General features: G+C 53.9%; 1 protein-coding gene across 3 annotated transcripts in view; it reads left to right on the top strand.

Annotated features, from left to right (window-relative positions):
• ABCB9 (ATP binding cassette subfamily B member 9) overlaps nt 1–17,693 on the top strand; it is a 41,914-nt gene extending 24,221 nt beyond the window's left edge. For all 3 annotated transcript variants that reach the window (XM_027566934.1, XM_027566933.1, XM_027566931.1), the window contains exons 3-12: nt 622–736; nt 1,326–1,456; nt 2,357–2,562; nt 5,275–5,472; nt 6,783–6,911; nt 8,995–9,183; nt 9,675–9,848; nt 12,429–12,588; nt 14,118–14,254; nt 16,458–17,693. In XM_027566934.1, coding sequence (XP_027422735.1) covers nt 622–736; nt 1,326–1,456; nt 2,357–2,562; nt 5,275–5,472; nt 6,783–6,911; nt 8,995–9,183; nt 9,675–9,848; nt 12,429–12,588; nt 14,118–14,254; nt 16,458–16,718 — 1,700 coding nt within the window. In that variant the 3' untranslated portion in view covers nt 16,719–17,693. The remainder of the gene's footprint in view (nt 1–621; nt 737–1,325; nt 1,457–2,356; nt 2,563–5,274; nt 5,473–6,782; nt 6,912–8,994; nt 9,184–9,674; nt 9,849–12,428; nt 12,589–14,117; nt 14,255–16,457) is intronic.
• Nucleotides 17,694–17,941: the final 248 nt, after the last annotated feature.

Genomic DNA, 17,941 nt, shown 5'->3' with positions numbered 1-17,941 from the left:
GGATGCCCCTTTCCCCCCGCCACACCCAGGATCGATGTGAAGATACAGTGAGACACATGGGTAAGAAATTATCTGGCAAGCTGTAAAGTGCCCGACTAAGAGCAGTGGGGTGGCGGTTCTAGCATTGCTCAGAAGCAGAACATCAACATCTTCTGAGCTTCTAGAATTTGGACTCTGAACCCTCTGGCAGAGAGAAGAAAGAAGTGAACTTTTGTGGCTCTCAGCCATCAATTGGTGGTCTGACTGGGTGAGCCTCAGCTCATCTTTTTGGTCCACTTTCTTCACCTGTAAAATGGATGATAACAGGGTCACCTTCTGAGTCCTCGTGCAGAGGGGATGAACCATCACCCAGGAGCCCCATGGCTCTGTGTTCTCCATGTCTGGGAGCCATTATTCATGATAACAGGATCCAATCAGTATAAACTGAATAACTCACATTTCCCATGTTCCTGATCTCTGAAAAGAGGGGGCCCCCTCCCCGCTTCCCCGCCTGGCTACTAAGCAGGAATTTGCAGAGAGAGAAAACCCCACTAGTGGAGTAGGCAGTGAGGGTAGTCTGGGGGCTTCCAGAGCCCCCTCCTGGCTGCAGACGCCCCCATGAGCCTGCCCTGTCTCCGGCAGGAGAGACCTTCCTTCCCTACTACACTGGCCGGGCCATCGATGGCATCGTCATCCAGAAAAGCATGGAGCAGTTCAGCGCGGCCGTCATCGTCATGTGTGTGCTGGCCATTGGCAGGTAGCGACCCCTGCCTGCCCCCACCCACCAGGCCTGCAGTTGCGAACGGGGATGAGGTAGCTCCTGAGAGGAAAAAGGGCCACGGAGGCCCAAGAAACGCCCCTTGGGATGGGAGGCTAAGGCCTGTCCCTCAGCTGGTCCCCATGGTAACCAACAACCCAGCTACTGGCTTAGTTCTGCCCATTTGGTTGAGCCCCACCCTAGAGCCACACCCCTCTTGTCCCTAAAAATGACTTCAGTCCTCGGGGTTCCCCTTTCAGCACCACCCCCCACCCCCAGCTGTTTTCCAGGCAGGAAACAAGGGCCAGCTTTGTCTGTGCTGTTCTGGAAAGGCAAGAGGCCTGATGGGTGGAGCTGGGCTTCTCGCCCACAGTGAAAGAAGTCCCCCCTGTGCCCTCACCTTGGGGGCTCCTGTTGGGAACAGGGTGACCCCCTGGCAGTGCCAGCCCCAGAGAGTGGGCTCAAGGTTGGGGTCCCTCGCCCCTGCGAAGGCCCTGGCCTGCCAGCAGTGGGGAGGGAGCAGTGGGGGGCAGGGGGCAGTTGCCGGAAGGACGTCGTGCTATACATAACATCTCTTATCTGCAATTAGCTCATTTGCCGCAGGTATTCGGGGCGGCATTTTTACCCTCATATTTGCCAGACTGAACATTCGTCTCCGTAACCGTCTCTTCCGCTCGCTGGTGTCTCAGGAGACAAGCTTCTTTGACGAGAATCGCACAGGTTGGTCTTCCCGGGGGCCTCGGGTGACCTGGGGCTGGGCCCGGCCAGGTGGGCCTGCCCCGCATTGAGGATTTAACTGAGTGAATCAGTGCTCTCAGTCTGCTGACTCGCCCTGCCATCCAGTTCAGGGTGGGGATGCCCCTGGTGGCTGGCGTGGGCCTCCAGCCCCCCTGAGCCCTGGGGAGCTGGTCTGAGGTTTTGCTGCGAGCTGTGGCCACTCTAGGACCCTGGCCAGGCCACCCTGTCCCTGAAGCAACCAAGGCCTCACCTCCCGCTGGCTTGTGGGACGCACATGGGCCAGGACTCCCCCGGCCTGTTGGGGTGAGCAGGGCAGAGAGACAGGACAGAACAGGGGGCCGAGATCCAGTCTCTGAGGCAGCCCAGCCTGGGTGCAGGCCCCATCCCTGACTTCACCTCTCTGAGCCTCTGTTTTCTCCTCCGTAAGATGGGAACAATAACAGGAGCTGCCCCACGGGATTGTTGTCAAGGTCTTAGCCCAGTATCCAGCCATCAGTAAGGGGCGGTCTGGTCCTCTCTCTTCCATAGCTCAGATGGTTATTACCATAAGGCTGAAGAGGGGAGTGGCCCCTCTGCCAGTGACAGGGAGGGGCCACGGGTTCAGCTCTGGCTCAGTCACAGCCATGCTGTGAGGCACTGAGCAAGACTCTTCCCCTCTCTGAGCCTCAGCTGCCTCCTCTGTGCTCTGGGAGATGCTGAAGCTGAAACCAGATGCTGGTGATAAGGGCTGGACTCAGAGCAGCCCTCAGGGCCGTCGACTCACCCTGTCCCCCCTGCAGACCAGCCCAGAAGACAGGGAAGGTCCAAGTTCCCCAAGGGTCCCCCGCCCCCGCCCTCAGTGGCCCTGTTACTGCAGAGGGAGCTGAGAGGCCTGTGTTCCAGGGGACCTCATCTCCCGCCTCACCTCGGACACCACCATGGTCAGCGACCTGGTCTCCCAGAACATCAACATCTTCCTGCGGAATACGGTTAAGGTCACAGGTGTGGTGGTCTTCATGTTCAGCCTCTCGTGGCAACTCTCCTTGGTCACCTTCATGGGTTTCCCCATCATCATGATGGTGTCCGACATCTACGGCAAGTACTACAAGGTAGGCCCCGCCTGATCCCCACTGGGGTCCCCCACCAGCAGCTCTCAAATGATCCCTTAGGGTGGGCTCAGAGGGCTGCTGGGGGCCAGCGAGGGACTTGTCTTAAAACTGAGTTTGCATTCAGTCATTCATTCAGTCATTCAATAAATGTTTCCTGAGCACCTACTGAGTCCCAGGCACTGGGATACATCAATCAGACAGGACCTCTGTCCCCATGGAGTTGATATTCTAATAGAGCCAGCCAATAAATAGCAACAGTGATAATGATGGAAATATATAATACAGGCATAGCTGAGTTGGTAAAGAATCTACCTGCAATGCAGTAGACCCGGGTTCGATTCCTGGGTCGGGAAGATCCCCTGGAGAAGGAAATGGCAACCCAGTCCAGTATTCTTGCCTGGAGAATCCCATGGACAGAGGAGCCTGCAGTCCATGGGGTCACAAGAGTCAGACACGACTTAATGACTAGAGGTATATATAATACAATAAAAGTTGGAGGAGATAAGGAGATAAATGAAAAGAAATAGCATAATAGAGAGCATTGGATTGGTTGCAGTTTTATTTTATTTTTAAAGCTAAATGTCTTTTGCTATCCTTTTTTAAAGTTTTTATTTATTTTGGTTTTGGCTGCGCTGCATCTTCATGGCTGAGCTTGGGCTCTCTCTCATTGTGGTGAGCAGGGACCATTTCTAGTTGTGGTGTACGGGCTTCTCGTTGCAGGGGCTGCTCTTGTTGCAGAGCACGGGCTCTGGGGTGCAGGCTCAGTAGTTGTGGTGCACAGGCTTAGCTGCCGCAAGACATGTGGGATCTTCCTGGACGATGGATGGAACCTGTGTCCCCTGCATTGGCCGGTGGATCCTTAACCACTGGACCACCAGGGAAGTCCCAGGCTGCAATTTTAAGTTGGTCTTTCTGAGAAGGTGGCCTTTGAGTAAAGAGGTGGACATATTGGGGAAGCTCGTTCCAAGCAGAGGGCACGGCCACTGCAAAGGCCTTGAGGTGGGACCGTGACTGGCGTGTTTGAGGTGCCTCAGGAAGGCTGGTGAGGCCGGAACCAGAAGTGAGGAGAGAGCCGGGAGGTGATGGGTAGATGGTATAGGCCTTTGTGGGAAGTTTGGGCTTCACTGCATGCAAAGTTTTCTCTCTTTCTATAGAGTGTATTTTCAAGGTTGGGGCGGGGGGGTGGAGGCACCCAGGCCTCCATGATCGAGGCCCTCACCCACGATGCAGTGACGGGCAAGCAGCAGTCCCCTCTGGCTGCCCCCAGCACTGCCGTCAGAAGGATCAGCCTGTAAGCGAGGCCCCGGCCTCAGCTTCCTCCTGCTTCCCACAGTGGTGGGTGCCTCTGAGCTCTCAGGGCCCCGGGGTGGGTGCAGGCAGGTGCAGGCAGCCCCTTCCCCAGTGATCCAGGCCTGAGGGGGACAGGGGCGCTCCTGAGCAGGGCGCTTGGACCCTGAGGTTCCCACTTGGTCAGGACCCTTAGTGCCCACGGCCTGAGGCCAGCACCTAAATGAATCCATTACCCACAGCCCACTGTGTCACCCTCCTGCAGAGCCCAATCACCCAGGAGGGCCCTCTCCCCCGCAGCTCTGGATCACTGGCCTCGCTGTTTTCATCCCTGAGGAGGGAAAGTAAATATATGAGTTGGAGTCAGCAGTTTCCCTTCCACCCCACCCTTCCTGCCTTCCTGCCAGCCCCTGGGAGGGGCCAGGAAGCCCTGGAGCGCCCCGCATCACAGCAGCCCTGCCTCTGTGCACACCTCAGGCTCCACCTTCAGGTTCAGGGGTGCGGCCTCAAGCAAGCCCTGTTTAGGTCTCGTACCTGTACCCCATGTACAGGATGCCATCACTGAGTCATCGCCACAAGCCACACACATCGTCCGCAGCCAGACGTGACTCAAGGCAGTGTGGCTCCTCCCGGGTGCCCGAGCCTGAGTACACTGCGTCCTTCTGAGGGTCGGGGCGTGACTCGCAGGTCACGAGACATGCCAAGGAGCTTCCTGGGCAGCCTTCCCGGCTGGTGTGAAGTTCTGAGTGTGGTAGCTGTCGCAGAGCCTGAATAGCGAGGCCCAGGGACTGCTTCCGGAACTCTGTGGGCAGCAGTCCAGTGGTCATGTACTTGGAACCACTTCTCAGCCATCCATCTCCAGGTATAAGCACACGATGTGGGCAGATTTCATAGCCTGTGACTTCCACCACCATCTAGAACTCAGCTAAGAGTTCTGGAATCTCTGTGCTAGTTTTCAGTCTCTCACATAATGTATGTTGCTGGATGTAAATGGTGACTCCTTAATAGGTAGTGTTTCTTGTGCAGTATACAACCTGAACAACCATCCAGAGCATCCCTGCTCTTATGCCAGCTCAGGATCAGGTATCGAGACTCGTTTTTTGAGAAGATTATGTATGGTCATGCATAACTTCCTCTGAATACTAGAGATAACTTCACGATCAGTGGCCCATCCCTCAGGAGATAGAGGCTCAGGAGCTCACCCCCAAATCCCAGCTGGAGTCTGTTGTCTGAGCTCAGCAAATCATGCTAGAAGGAGATGGGGGAGGAAGGGGAGCTAGGTCTCATCCCCTTGTCCCTGGAACTCCCTGCATAGATCTGACACCAACTAAAGACAGAAAACCCCAGAGAGACCTGGGGCTCGGGCAGAGGGTGTGCCTGTCTGTTTTGAGGTCTCCTCCACTTTGTCCCCACTCCCACCCATAGAGGCTCTCCAAAGAGGTCCAGAGTGCCCTGGCCAGAGCCAGCAGCACGGCCGAGGAGACCATCAGCGCCATGAAGACAGTGCGGAGCTTTGCCAACGAGGAGGAGGAGGCGGAGGTGTACTCGAGGAAGCTGCAGCAGGTGTACAAGCTGAACAGGAAGGAAGCTGCAGCCTACATGTACTACGTCTGGGGCAGCGGGGTACGTGCCCCCAGCCCGGGCAGGTCTGACACAAAGACGGGGGACCCCTTAGTCAGTACATTAGCCCAGGTCCCTGCATGCTGGTGTGACACTCGACTCTGTCCCGACTTTCTGCTTGTCCTCAGAGGATCTTTCTGGAAAGAAATGTAGACTCCTGTGAATGTCCGCCCAGGACACCCTTTCTTACCTCTCACCTGGGTGTGGGGTGGCTAGGCAGGAACTTTCTTTTCCCTGTTGGGGAGACACCCCTGCCAAGGTGGGGAGTCACCCCGAAGCCACCTGGGGATGCGACCTGGGCGGCTTCCCGGCAGGTCCTAGAGTGTCCGGCTCACTCCCTGGGGACGCGTTCCAGCTCCTCCTGGAGAAGAAGCATGTGGGGCCTGTCACTGTGTGCTGGCCACGCCCGAGGGTGGGCTGTCGGGGAAGAGCTGGGGTAGGCATGAGGAGGGTTTGGGATATAGGGCAAGGAAGGAGCCGGTGGTCTACAGACAAGCAGGGGATAAGGACCTTCTGGGACCTCCCCCCACCCAGGGCAATCCCTCCTCAAAAGTGTCCAGCCAGAGGGGAGAAAGGCCTGGAATCCAGCCAGCCAAGTCTCCTGGCAATCTGCCCACCAGCAAGGGCGCCTCTTGCTGCTTGTGCAAAGGCACTGTGGTCCAGCTGTGGGTCTAGTTCCGACCCAGCATCACTGGCTTGGAATGAGGAAGGGGCAGATAGGGACCCCGAGTGGGTTGTGTCACGGGTATGCAGGTTCCACCCCTCTCGCAGACACTCCCCCGGCACCAGAGGGGGCAGGAAGCAAGCACACCCCAGACACAGCCCCTCCTTCCTGGTAATACTGACCTCATCTGCTTGGCCTGGCTTGCGGTGTGACCTTAGCCAAGGGACTCAGCCTCTCTGAACCACGCTCTTCCCAATAAGAAGGAGACGAATAGCTCCAGCTTGGCCTCGCTGAGGCGCTTGGAAACTGTGTGTGTGTGTGTGTGTGTGTGTGTGTGTGTGTGTACGCCAGGGCCTGACAAAGAAAGCCTTGTTCCCGACCAGGCTCATGGCCTGTTCCAGCAGGGGGCCTTTGCAGGGAAGAACTCCCTGGTTGGGGTGGGGAGGGTGTGAGTGACAGAGGGGCACCAGCTCGTGGGAGGCCGTCCCTGCTGCTGGCTGGACGTGCAGTTTGTGACTGTGAGTGCAGAGTCCACAGCTGCTCTCACTTCCCCTGCAGCCTGTGGGGCGGGGGCACAGAGGGAATGGGGTTGTGGACCTAAGTCAAGGCCCCGCCGTGAGTCAGACTCTGCTTTCCGTCTGCCCTCCAGCTCACGCTGCTTGTGGTCCAGGTCAGCATCCTCTACTACGGGGGCCACCTCGTCATCTCGGGGCAGATGACCAGTGGCAACCTCATCTCCTTCATCATCTATGAGTTTGTCCTGGGAGACTGTATGGAGGTGAGGGGCTGGCTGGGGGAGGGAGGGGTCCCGGGGAGGAGGGAGAGGTGAGGGGGAGGGATCTGAATGGGGGTGCTCCAGGGTCCACAGGAGGTGGCATTTCTTCCTAAAGGACATGATAATACCAACAAGGAGACTAACGTGAGACAGCAACTTTGCAGAGCAGAGTGGCAGCAACAGAGATTATTTCAGAAGATGCCCCTGAGCACCTGTATGAGGCCCAGTGCTCCCCGGGTCCCCACTTTCCGGAAAAAGCAGCTGAGGCTCAGAGTGGTTCAGGGACCTGCCCCCCATGTTCGTAGGGGTTCCCAGTTCCAAGCCAGATGGTCTGACTTTATTTTAACCCACTTTAAAGAGCAGCTCTATGAAAAAAGAACAGAGTGGGTTTGTTTTTTAAGTGGATTATATCATATATATATATATATATACACACACACACACATACAGTATTTCAATTTTATTTTAAAATTTATTTGCCTGTGCCTGGTCTTAGTTGCGGCATGCAGGATCTAATTCCTGGACCAGGGATCGAACCCGGGCCCCCCGCATTGGGAGCATGGAGCCTTAGCCACTGGAGCGGCAGGGAAGTCCTTGTAGATTAACTCTTAATTTGGCTTCTCCCACCAGCAGGTCCTGAGATGAGGGAGCTGTGGAGCTCGTGCCTAAATTGCCATCAGTCACTTCCAGAGGATGCACAGAGTGAGGGTGTTAGTTCTCTGGTCCGACCCCACCCCCCCACAAAGCCCTCCAGCACTAAGGTAGAGCCTGTGTGTCCTGCAGTGATAAAAGCCCAAAGATGTGGGGGTCAGGGGCGGGCTGGTGTCTTCTGCAGACCGCACTTTGCCTTAGCTCCAGTCAGACCCTCAGTGTCATTTGAATCAGCGTCAAGGAAGCCATGCTTCAGGAACACCCACAGCAGTGGGCAGACATGTGTCCCAGGATTCCAGTGTGGCACGGTGTATAACAGTGAGAAGTTAAATGCTTGTCAGCCAGCGATCGGGCAATACGGTATATCCGTATGCCACAAACAGTCCGTCTGTGCTACAAAAACGAGGCAGCAGCCACAGGAGCGAGGCAGAGCTGTGCACACTGGTGCGGAGAACACCAAGACACAGAATTAGTGCAAAAGCTAGTCTCTGAGTCGTAGGGATGGGCTGATCTCATGGTTTTCTTTCGTCTCAAAATTATTTAATTATGTACTTGCATGTGTTTGTAAAAGCACAGAGAAAGGACTTGAAAGACACAGTTCCTGATAACCGGGACCACCTCTGGGATGAGGGACAGAGGACAGTGTCTACACAGCACTTGTGTCTTAATATGAGTACTTCTATCTGGATGTTAACAGCTGTGGTGTTTTGAGGGCTCCCTATGTGCTGAGTACTGTCTTCACAGAACCATGATACGGGCACTAATATTACCCCCATTTCACCAACCAGGACCCGCAGTCACAGGTCATAAGGGCCTGAGCTCAGGAGCCAGACGCCGGGGTTTGAATCCTGGCTCTGCTGCTTCTCCATATGTGTGGCCTGGGGGAAGTTACTTGAGCACTCTGTGCTTCGGTTTCCTTATCACCACAGAGGAGCTAATGATAGCAGCTACCTCATAAGACATATATGCACTCAGTAAAATGAGTCATTATTCACATTTATACTTGTGTATATTTTTACCCAAGGAAATGTATAGTATACATTTAAGGCTGTTTTTATCATCGAAATTTAAAAATTCTGTGGCAGCTGAAAGAGGAAGGTCTAATTCCTGTTCTGCTACATTCTGGCTTCCCTGCAATTTCATTTCTTCTTCTGGGGGGTGATAAGGCCTACCCTGCTGGACAGTGGTGAGGTTTAGCTGTAACACATAAAGCATCAGTATTTTTTATCGCTGTCTTCATTTTTTGCATCATGGTCCTGGTCTGCTGTATAAGCAGGTGGGGCTCGGACAGCCTCCTTTGACCATGCCCCCCTGTCAGACCTGCTGCTGTGTTCTTGCTCTCTCTGCACCCACTTCATCCCTCTGGTACCATGGTGAAGGGGACCTAGGATTGGGGTGTCAATGGGTCAGGAACATGTTTCTCCTCCCCCCACAGTCCGTGGGCTCTGTCTACAGCGGCCTGATGCAAGGAGTAGGGGCCGCTGAGAAGGTGTTTGAGTTCATTGACCGGCAGCCAACGATGGTGCATGACGGGAGCTTGGCCCCTGACCACCTGGAGGGCCGGGTGGACTTTGAGAACGTGACCTTCACCTACCGCACTCGGCCCCACACCCAAGTCTTGCAGGTGAGAGAGGGCCTAAATACCCCCACCACCACCCCCAATCATCCTTTCCCTCCTCCCATCTCTCTCACACCTCCTACAGGGCAGGCCGTGGCAGTGCAGCCAAGAATACAAAAAGCAGAGTCCCTCCACTCCTGGAGTTGGGCTCTTGTTGGGGAAGGCAGAGCGTTAACAAAAGGATTCCAAGAGCAATGCTAGGAAGGCAATGAATCGGGGTAGTCTGCAGAGATGGTGCTAATAGTCCAAGAGGGCTTCTCGGGGGAAGTGACTTTTGATCTGGGACCTAAACAAGGAGCAGGAGCCAGCCAATGGCTCTCTGCAGAGAGAACATTCCAGGCAAAGGAGACGAGTATAAAAGTGCTGTCAAGGCCTAGAAAGGAGAGCCTTCTGGGGCGGCGGCAGTGGGGCAGGCTGGGAAGGGTGCCCGGGGCCTCTGAGACCAGGGCCTCTGAGTGAGCCAGCGGCCCCGCCTCGTGTCTGCGTGTTCCTTGCAGAACGTCTCCTTCAGCCTGTCCCCAGGAAAGGTGACTGCGCTCGTGGGGCCATCGGGCAGCGGAAAGAGCTCGTGCGTCAACATCCTGGAGAACTTCTACCCCCTGGAGGGGGGCCAAGTGCTGCTGGACGGGAAGCCCATCGGCGCCTATGACCACAAGTACTTACACCGAGTGGTAGGCGCACGGGCCTTTGCTGCCCTCCTCCGCCCTTTCCCTGTTTGACCTTCTCTCGCGAGCACTAACAGATGCAGGCAAGAGGGCTCAGGATACACACATAGTTAAAAGGATTATCACCGGGATTTCCTGGGTGGTCCAGTGGCTAAGACTCTGTGCTCCCAATGGAAGGGGCCCAGGTTTGATCCCTGGTCAGGAAACTAGATCCCACATGCTGTAACTAAGACCCAATGCAACCAAATAAAATATAAAGAAAAAAAAAGGATTACCACCAACGTAACACCACCCAGTTCAAGAAATAGAACATTCCAGCACTCCAGAAGCGCCCCGCCCCCCGCCGCCCCACTCCATGTGCCCCTTCTTTGCCTCCCAAGAAGCACCATCTCACCCAACCTTCATAATCATCACTTTCTTGCTTTTCTTTTGTTCTTCCCATCGCTGTGTGGCTCCCCAGACAGCGCAGCTGTGTTTTGCTAGTTTTGAACTTCATCTGACTGGCGTCATAGCACGTGTATTCTCTGTGTCCTGTTTCCTCCACTCAGCGTTATTTGTGAGTTTTCCAGGTTGAGGCTGTGTTTGTAGTTCCCTCATTTTCATTGTTGGGAGATAATCCACTGTGTAAACATGTCACAGTCCATTTACACATTCTGTTTCTTGATGGACAGTTGGGGGTGTTTCCTGTTTTTTAGTATCAATATTTAGCAACAATATTGATAGGGACAGCACTGATACTGTCTGTATGTCCTGGTATGCACTGGTGGGTAGGTTCTCCCAGAGTGGATGAGTATCTGCAGCTCTAGTAACTCCTGCCATTAAGGTGGTTTACTTTTTTCTTTTTTCAACTTTATAGTCCCACCAGCAGTGAAAGAGAGTTCAGGTTTTTCACACTTGAATGATCTCCAGTACTTAAAGGAGGCTATTCATGACCTTACGGTTTTGGGTAACCTTCTCAGACAGGTGCACTCAACATCTGATCCTGAGCTGCTAGAAGAGCAGGGACACCCTGGGCGGTGTTCAGGTTGTGCACTGTACGGGAAACACCAGCTACCGAGCGGACGTATTTACATCAGCAACAGACGTTAAGTTACGCGAGAGCCTGGGTTGGCACAGAGACTCCAGAACTTCCAGCTAGTTGTAGATGCTGGTAGAGGCCGCAGATTGTGACCTCTTCCCACTCGTGTGTATATAACCAGGGGTAGGTGGTGGAGAAGTGGTCTCAGGTATGCCACCACCGGGCTGCTGCCCACCGGAGTTCTGGCAGTGGCTCCTGGACAGAGCTGCTCAGGCTTTGCAATAGTGGACACGCTCAGATACTTAATTTCAGATACCTAGTATCAGTCCTGTTTCTGTAACCAGTTGGTGAGTGTCTACAGGTGGTTCTTTGAGGTCTTTTGCATTTTCCTGGTGACTAAAGATTTTAAGTCCTTTCTCATACGTTTCTTGGACTTTTGGATTTCCTCTTTTGTGAATATCCTCTGTTTAAATTTTTAATTTTCATAAACCCAAAGCAGTAGAACTCAACCATCTAACTATATTCCCATATATTCAGAGAATTTTGTAACAAACACATGAGAATCCCCTCCACCTCCCCTTTTGAATTCCACCCCATGGCACGGTTCAGCATTATCAGTTTAGTCAACATCCTTCCCTTTCCAGTGTGTTTCCCATCTTTACATAAACATATCTACATGTAAAGTCTTCCCTGGTAGCTCAGTGGAAAAGACTCTGCCTGTAACACAGGAGACGCAGGAGATACGGATTCAATCCCTGGATTGGGAAGATCCCCAGGAGAAGAAAATGGCAATCCACTCCACTATTCTTACCTGGGAAATGCCATAGACAAAGGAGCCTGGTAGGCTACAGTCCATGGGGTCACAAAGAATCGGACACGGCTTAGCAAGTAAACAGCAGCAACAACAATATATAAAGACACATATACTTTTTTTTAAAACAAAAATAGAATCATTTTATATTTATTAAAAATATATATATAGCAGCTTGATTTTATAGAAGTATTATAATCATTTAATCCTCAATTTATGGACAATTAGATTTTTTTTCTTTTTCCTATTTACAGTATTGTAGTGACATCCTCCAACTACATACACATTCCTGAAGCTGGGACCCTGAGACAATAGTTCCTTTCTGTTGGTCTCTAAAAGGGAGGGGGCACCAACCGGGAGGTCCCTGTGGCCTCTGCCTGCTCTGGCCTCTTGCTTCTTGCCATGGACAGACTCACAGAGGCACACTCCACACTCTATCACTCTCTTTTCTTCCAGGTCAGAGGCAGCCAATGAGCTCTGTCTCGGAGGTCAGGGAACTTGGCTGAGCCCAGAGCAGCAAGCTTAGCGGGGCCCCCAGTGTGTTGGTCAGGGAGGCTGAGGGCTTGTGCAGAAAGTCGACTCCACTGTTTGGAAAGAAGAGAGGCCACTGAATGCAGCAGCCGCCGGCCGTGGGCCCTGATCAGATTTCAGACTTGAGGCCCCAGGCATCAGCCAGGCCCGGGGCTGGTGAGGTTCCTGGTGACTGCTGGACTGATGCGTTCCCGGCCTCCCATGCCCCCTCCTTCCTCCTCCACAGATCTCCCTGGTGAGCCAGGAGCCAGTGCTGTTTGCCCGCTCCATCACAGACAACATCTCCTATGGCCTGCCCACCGTGCCCTTCGAGACAGTAGTGGAGGCTGCCCAGAAGGCCAACGCCCACGGCTTCATCATGGAGCTCCAGGACGGCTACAATACAGGTACAGGGCCCGGAGCATCACCTCCACTGTGCCGGAGGTCCATCCTCAGGATTCAACCCTCTGAGCTACGCGTTGCCCTCTGCCAGCTGCTCTTTATTATTTCAGGGGAAATCCACGTAACATAAACAACTGTTTTTAACTATTTATCTATTTATTTATTTTGCTGCATTGAGTCTTGGCTGCAGTACTTGGGAGCTTTTGTTACGGCTCTCAGGCTTAGTTACCCCCTGCATTGCAAGGCAGATTCTTCACCACTGGACCACCGGGGAAGTCCCTAAACTTAACTATTTTAAAGTGAACAATTCAGGTACTTCCCTAGTGGTCCAGTGGTTAAGACTCTGTGCTTCCACTGCAGGGGCATGGGTTTGATCCCTGGTCAGGGAACTAAGATCCCACACGCCGTGTGGTGCGGCCAGAAATCAATACACTTAGTGCATTCACAGGGCTTTAAAACCGTCACCTCAGTTTAGTTCCGAAACATAACTGTTTTAAAATGGTATATGTATTATATTATTTATAGTTACTTTATGTGAATAAGTATTTTAACTTAATGAGTTGAACAATGTATTAACTTATAGATTTGATTTAACGTATTTTAAAATTTTAACTCTTGCAGCAGGGCTATTCACACAGTTCAAAACTAAAAAATTAGACCTAACTATATCCAGTGAAAAGTTTCATTTCATCCCAGTCTTCACTACCAGTTCCCTCCGGCCCCCACCAAAGCTTCTTTCATTAATTTCTTACATGTCATTTTGGAGTTTCTTTATGCATATATGAGTATGTGTTTTTAGTTCCTCCCACCATCTACAGAAAAAAAAAAAACACAAAACAGCACCTTATATTCTGCACCTGTTTTTTTTTAAGTGATACCTTTTTTTCCATATTGATACCTAGAAAGCTACTTTTTTTTTTTTTAAGCTACTGCACAGTATTCTACTGTGTGGCTTTATAATACTTTCCTCAAAAATAACTGGTTTCCTCAGTTTCCTACTGATAGACAATTTGTATTGTGTTTTTGGTTTGGGGGTTTTGTTGTTTTCAGTTAACAGTGTGGTGAGTCACAGTGCGCGAGCAAGTAAATGAGCAGGAAATATTCCCAGAAATGGGTTTGCTGGTCCAGGTGTGTGTCTGTAATTGTGGTCTGTGTACTCACACAGCACAACCGGACACACAGAGGAGTGTGCACAGGGATCTCAGCAGCTGTACCCCAGGAAGACTGGGGGTGCCCCCTCAGCCACCCCAGCACAGTGTGTTCTCAAACATTTGGAGTTTTGCCAGATTAATAAGTAAAAGTTGGCATCTTGGTACAACCGCACACAGTCATAATTTGTTTGCCCCTTATGAACAGGAAGAGGGAGCATTGTTCCGTGAGGTTTCCAGCCGGCGGCCCTCTCAGCCCCACCTTTCCCGGGGAGCAGAGCTCCCTTGACAGAAGGGAAGGGCAGAGGCAAGGGACTGCTCGTCCCTCCCCAAGGGCCACCCAGCCTCCCCTCCCACTCACTTGACCCTGTGCCTCCGCCCCGCAGAGACAGGGGAGAAGGGTGCCCAGCTGTCCGGGGGCCAGAAGCAGCGGGTGGCCATGGCCCGGGCTCTGGTGCGGAACCCACCCGTTCTCATCCTGGACGAAGCCACCAGTGCCCTGGATGCGGAAAGCGAGTATCTGGTGAGTGGGGTGGTGGGTGATGCTGGAGCAGAGCAGCGGACAGGTGCTGGGAAGGGCTCAGGGTGGCTGTCGGGACTCTCCCAGGCCAGCTTCCTGGATTGGGGTGTCCCGGAGCTGAGGGCAGAGAGCGGGGACGGAGGAGACGCAGGTCATGGTCACTCAGCCCAGCCTCAGGGCTCTAGGTGTTGAAACCAAATGCACCTGGGTTTGAATCAGGAGAGGTGGGCCCTGGATTAGGAGCTCTGCCCTGGAGCGCATAACCTGAGTGTCTTACTCCAGCTCTCATGTCATTGATAAAGGGGCCCACAGTGTATTTGAAGACTTAGCTACCCCTATCTCGCCATGGATCCATTCATTTATCACACGGTATTTAATCCCCGCCTCCCGGGCACCAGCGCTGTTCTGGGTGCCAGGGTCACATTGGCCCCTGCCCCCAAGGTGTTTCCAGTCCAGGGCGAGAGACAGATAACAAGGAGACAAGGGTGAGTTTGCCCTGGGGGCTGTACTATGTAGAAAATGAAACAGTCCTGTGGTGGAGAGGTTGAGAAACATAGCCGGCCATTAGTTAAAGCTGGGAAAACAGATTTTATCCAGTAGCTAATAAAGCAGGGGAAAGAGCTGAGGTCTAAGATTTGTGCAGGGGTGATGATGGTGATGGGGCAGCCATTTCAAAGGGAGATTGAGGATGCAGGGAAGGGGTGGGAGCAGGGCTCAGGGGAGACTCACATAGGGCTGGGAGCTGGCAGACAGTGGGAAACCACTCGAATTAGGATTCCTGTCCCCCACCGAGTCTGGGAGATGGGGCCCTATCCTTCCAATGACTACATTTCAAAGGAATGACAGAGAGAGACATTCCTGAGCTTTAGGAGATTTGCATATGTATCTCCATGGGACAGAGGAAGGTTGACAACTCTAAGCCCCTTTTGGTACATAAGTGCTCTAAGAAAGGGGGCTCAGCCGCCGCCCAGCACGTGTTGGTTAGGACACTCAGTTCTCCTGGCGGCACTTAGGGGCTGGGGTCATCCCAGGGACAAGGCTCTGGCCCTGCAGGAGCCCCCTGGAATGTGGCTGCCTTACTGCAGGGTTCAGATGGGGTCACACGGGCCCAGAATTCACGTGCAGAGCCAGGGTCATCAAGGAGCTATTGAGCTGAGACCAGAAGGGAAAGGAGCCAGTCAGGGGGATCCAGGTGAGAGCATCCTGGGGAGAGAGGGGCAGTGAGGGGAAAGGCTCGGAGCAGGTCCACAGCCAACCCCCCAAGGTCAGCATGGTTGATGGTGGGGGTTGAGCGTGGTGAGGTCGGGACAGAGTCATGGTGGGTACGCCAGCTGTTCAGGCCCTGGAAAGGGTTGTTTTTTTTTTTTTTTTTTTTAGAGTAGGTTTACGTTTAAAGAAAGTTGAGCAGAAAGTACAGAGTTCCCATATATACCCCTTCCCCCAAACAATGTCACCTGTTATTAACATTTTACATTAGCAGTATATTAGTTCCCATTGAAAATTGGTATTAGTGCATTGTCATTAACTCAAGGTCACCATTCACATCTGGGGTCCCTTTGTGTTGCGAATTCTATGGGTGTTAACAAACGCAGGATGTCATGTTATGCAGAAGAGTTTCACTGCCCAAAAATTCCCCCCAGGAGTTTGGGTTTTATCCGAAATAGGACAAGAAGCTTTTGGAGGGCTTGGAGCGCGAGTTCAACAAGAACTGATTAAAAGTATTAAATCCACGTGGGTAGCGCGCCAGGAAAGTTGCCGGGATCCAAGCGAAAAGGAACGGTGGCAGAGGTGGAAAGATGGAGCAGAGAGACCCTGGGGAGATGGGGCTACAGGATTTGCTGATGAGTCAGGTTTGGGGGGTGAGGGAAGGATGAGGAAGCAGGTGATGCTGGTTTTGTTGGCATGAGCTCTGAGGCTGATGGTGAGACCATTAACCAAGGCCAAGGTTAGGGGAAGACCATGTCGGGAGCCCTTCCATCATTCACCGAGTGCTGCCCCATGTCAGGCTCTGAGCTCTGTCCCCCAAGGACAAAAACTCAGGAAGCAGGTCCTGTGCAAGCCCTCGCCTGAAGCCCCAGGAGAAGAAGAAGCCCCAGAGAGGCTGAGCGTCCATGGGATGTGGTGGACCCGGGATCTGAGCCAGGACTGGGTGGGGTGGTGGGCGGCGGCAGTGCCCGTGTGAGCCGGTGCCCTCCTGTGTCCGCAGATCCAGCAGGCCATCCACGGCAACCTGCAGAAACACACGGTGCTCATCATCGCGCACCGGCTGAGCACGGTGGAGCGGGCACACCTCATCGTGGTGCTCGACAAGGGCCGCGTGGTGCAGCAGGGCACACACCAGCAGCTGCTGGCCCAGGGCGGCCTCTACGCCAGGCTGGTGCAGCGGCAGATGCTGGGGCTCGAGCCCACCGGGGACTTCACAGCCGGCCACAGGGAGCCGCCAGGCAACGGCAGTCACAAGGCCTGACCGCAGGGCCCCGCCTCTCCTGGTGGGGCAGAGGCCCCGGAGCCGGCCTGGCAGAGGTGCCCACGGGGGCCCCCCATCCTGGCCGCCCCCACTGCCCTCTGAGCCCAAGCCCATGGCACTGGAAGGGGAGGGCCACCTGCCCTGCCCCACAAGTCACCGCTTCCTGCATCTCTTCCCCGGGTCCCTGCCCTATTCCCCAGGCCACCACCAGCCCCCTGCTGCCATGAGCCACCCCTGCCAGTCTGGGCACAGAGACACCACTGGTCTCTCGGGCTGGTCTCCCGAAGCTTCTAGACGAAGGTAGAACTACCTTTTTAAACCAAGATCTTAACCAGGTTTTTTTACTGCTTGGTTTGATGGCCCCCATCAACTCCTAGATTTCAAAAACATTTTTCTAATTGGGAGTAATGATGGGCAACGTCCCTGAGATGTTCTGGAAACTTCTGAGCCAGGAGTGAATGGCCCTTCTCCCTAAGAGCCTGGGGGGATGTCAGGGAGAACTGGGCCTCTGCTGTTTGCCCCTGGAGAGAAGGGGCTTCCCAGTCCCTGTGGTGGTGGGAACATGGCGGGGTGGAGGGACTTCCCATCTTGCCCTCTTCCCAGCTTCGTGAGTCAGGCCAACAGTGGGTGGGGAGTGGAAGGCACCTGCCTGCCTATCACCCCCCAAATCTAAGCCAGTCTCACTGTGAACCACTACAAACCTTAACTAGGGGAGTGAGGGGCTGGCCAGGCCTGGCGGAGCCTCGGGGGGTCCCCGGCCCAGTGCCCAGCTTGAACCCCCTCCCTCTGGCTTGCCCCTCCTCGCGCCCTCTCCCCTGGCTGGCAGCGCCCTCCCCACATCTGCTCTGCCGTTCTGAGGCTCTCTGGACGTCTGGGAGTCCGGTGCACGGGACGCCGGCAAAGCCCAGGTCTGGCTTTGTAGGGGGGTTGTGAGATGTTGGGAGAACCCGGGTCAATAAAGTATACTACCTCTGACTCCTGACCTCTGACCTCTTCCTGGGCTATCTGCCTCATCGCCTGGTTAGGTTTCTTCATCAGGCACTGCCTGGTGTAATTGTGGGGAGACTCTGGGTGGTCTAGGGCCTTCCCCCCATCCAGTGTGCGGGTGCCCTTCACATCCCCAGGATCCCCAGCGCAGACACTCACATCCGTCCATCTGTCTCCATGGGGCTTGTGCAGGATAACAGATCGGTCTCCACTAAACCCCCGGGGTCTTTTGTGCC

Source organism: Bos indicus x Bos taurus, chromosome 17 (assembly GCF_003369695.1).
Source record: "Bos indicus x Bos taurus breed Angus x Brahman F1 hybrid chromosome 17, Bos_hybrid_MaternalHap_v2.0, whole genome shotgun sequence".
In the NCBI taxonomy this organism is placed as follows: Eukaryota; Metazoa; Chordata; class Mammalia; order Artiodactyla; family Bovidae; genus Bos; species Bos indicus x Bos taurus.
This window is presented reverse-complemented; position numbering and strand designations above follow the sequence as displayed.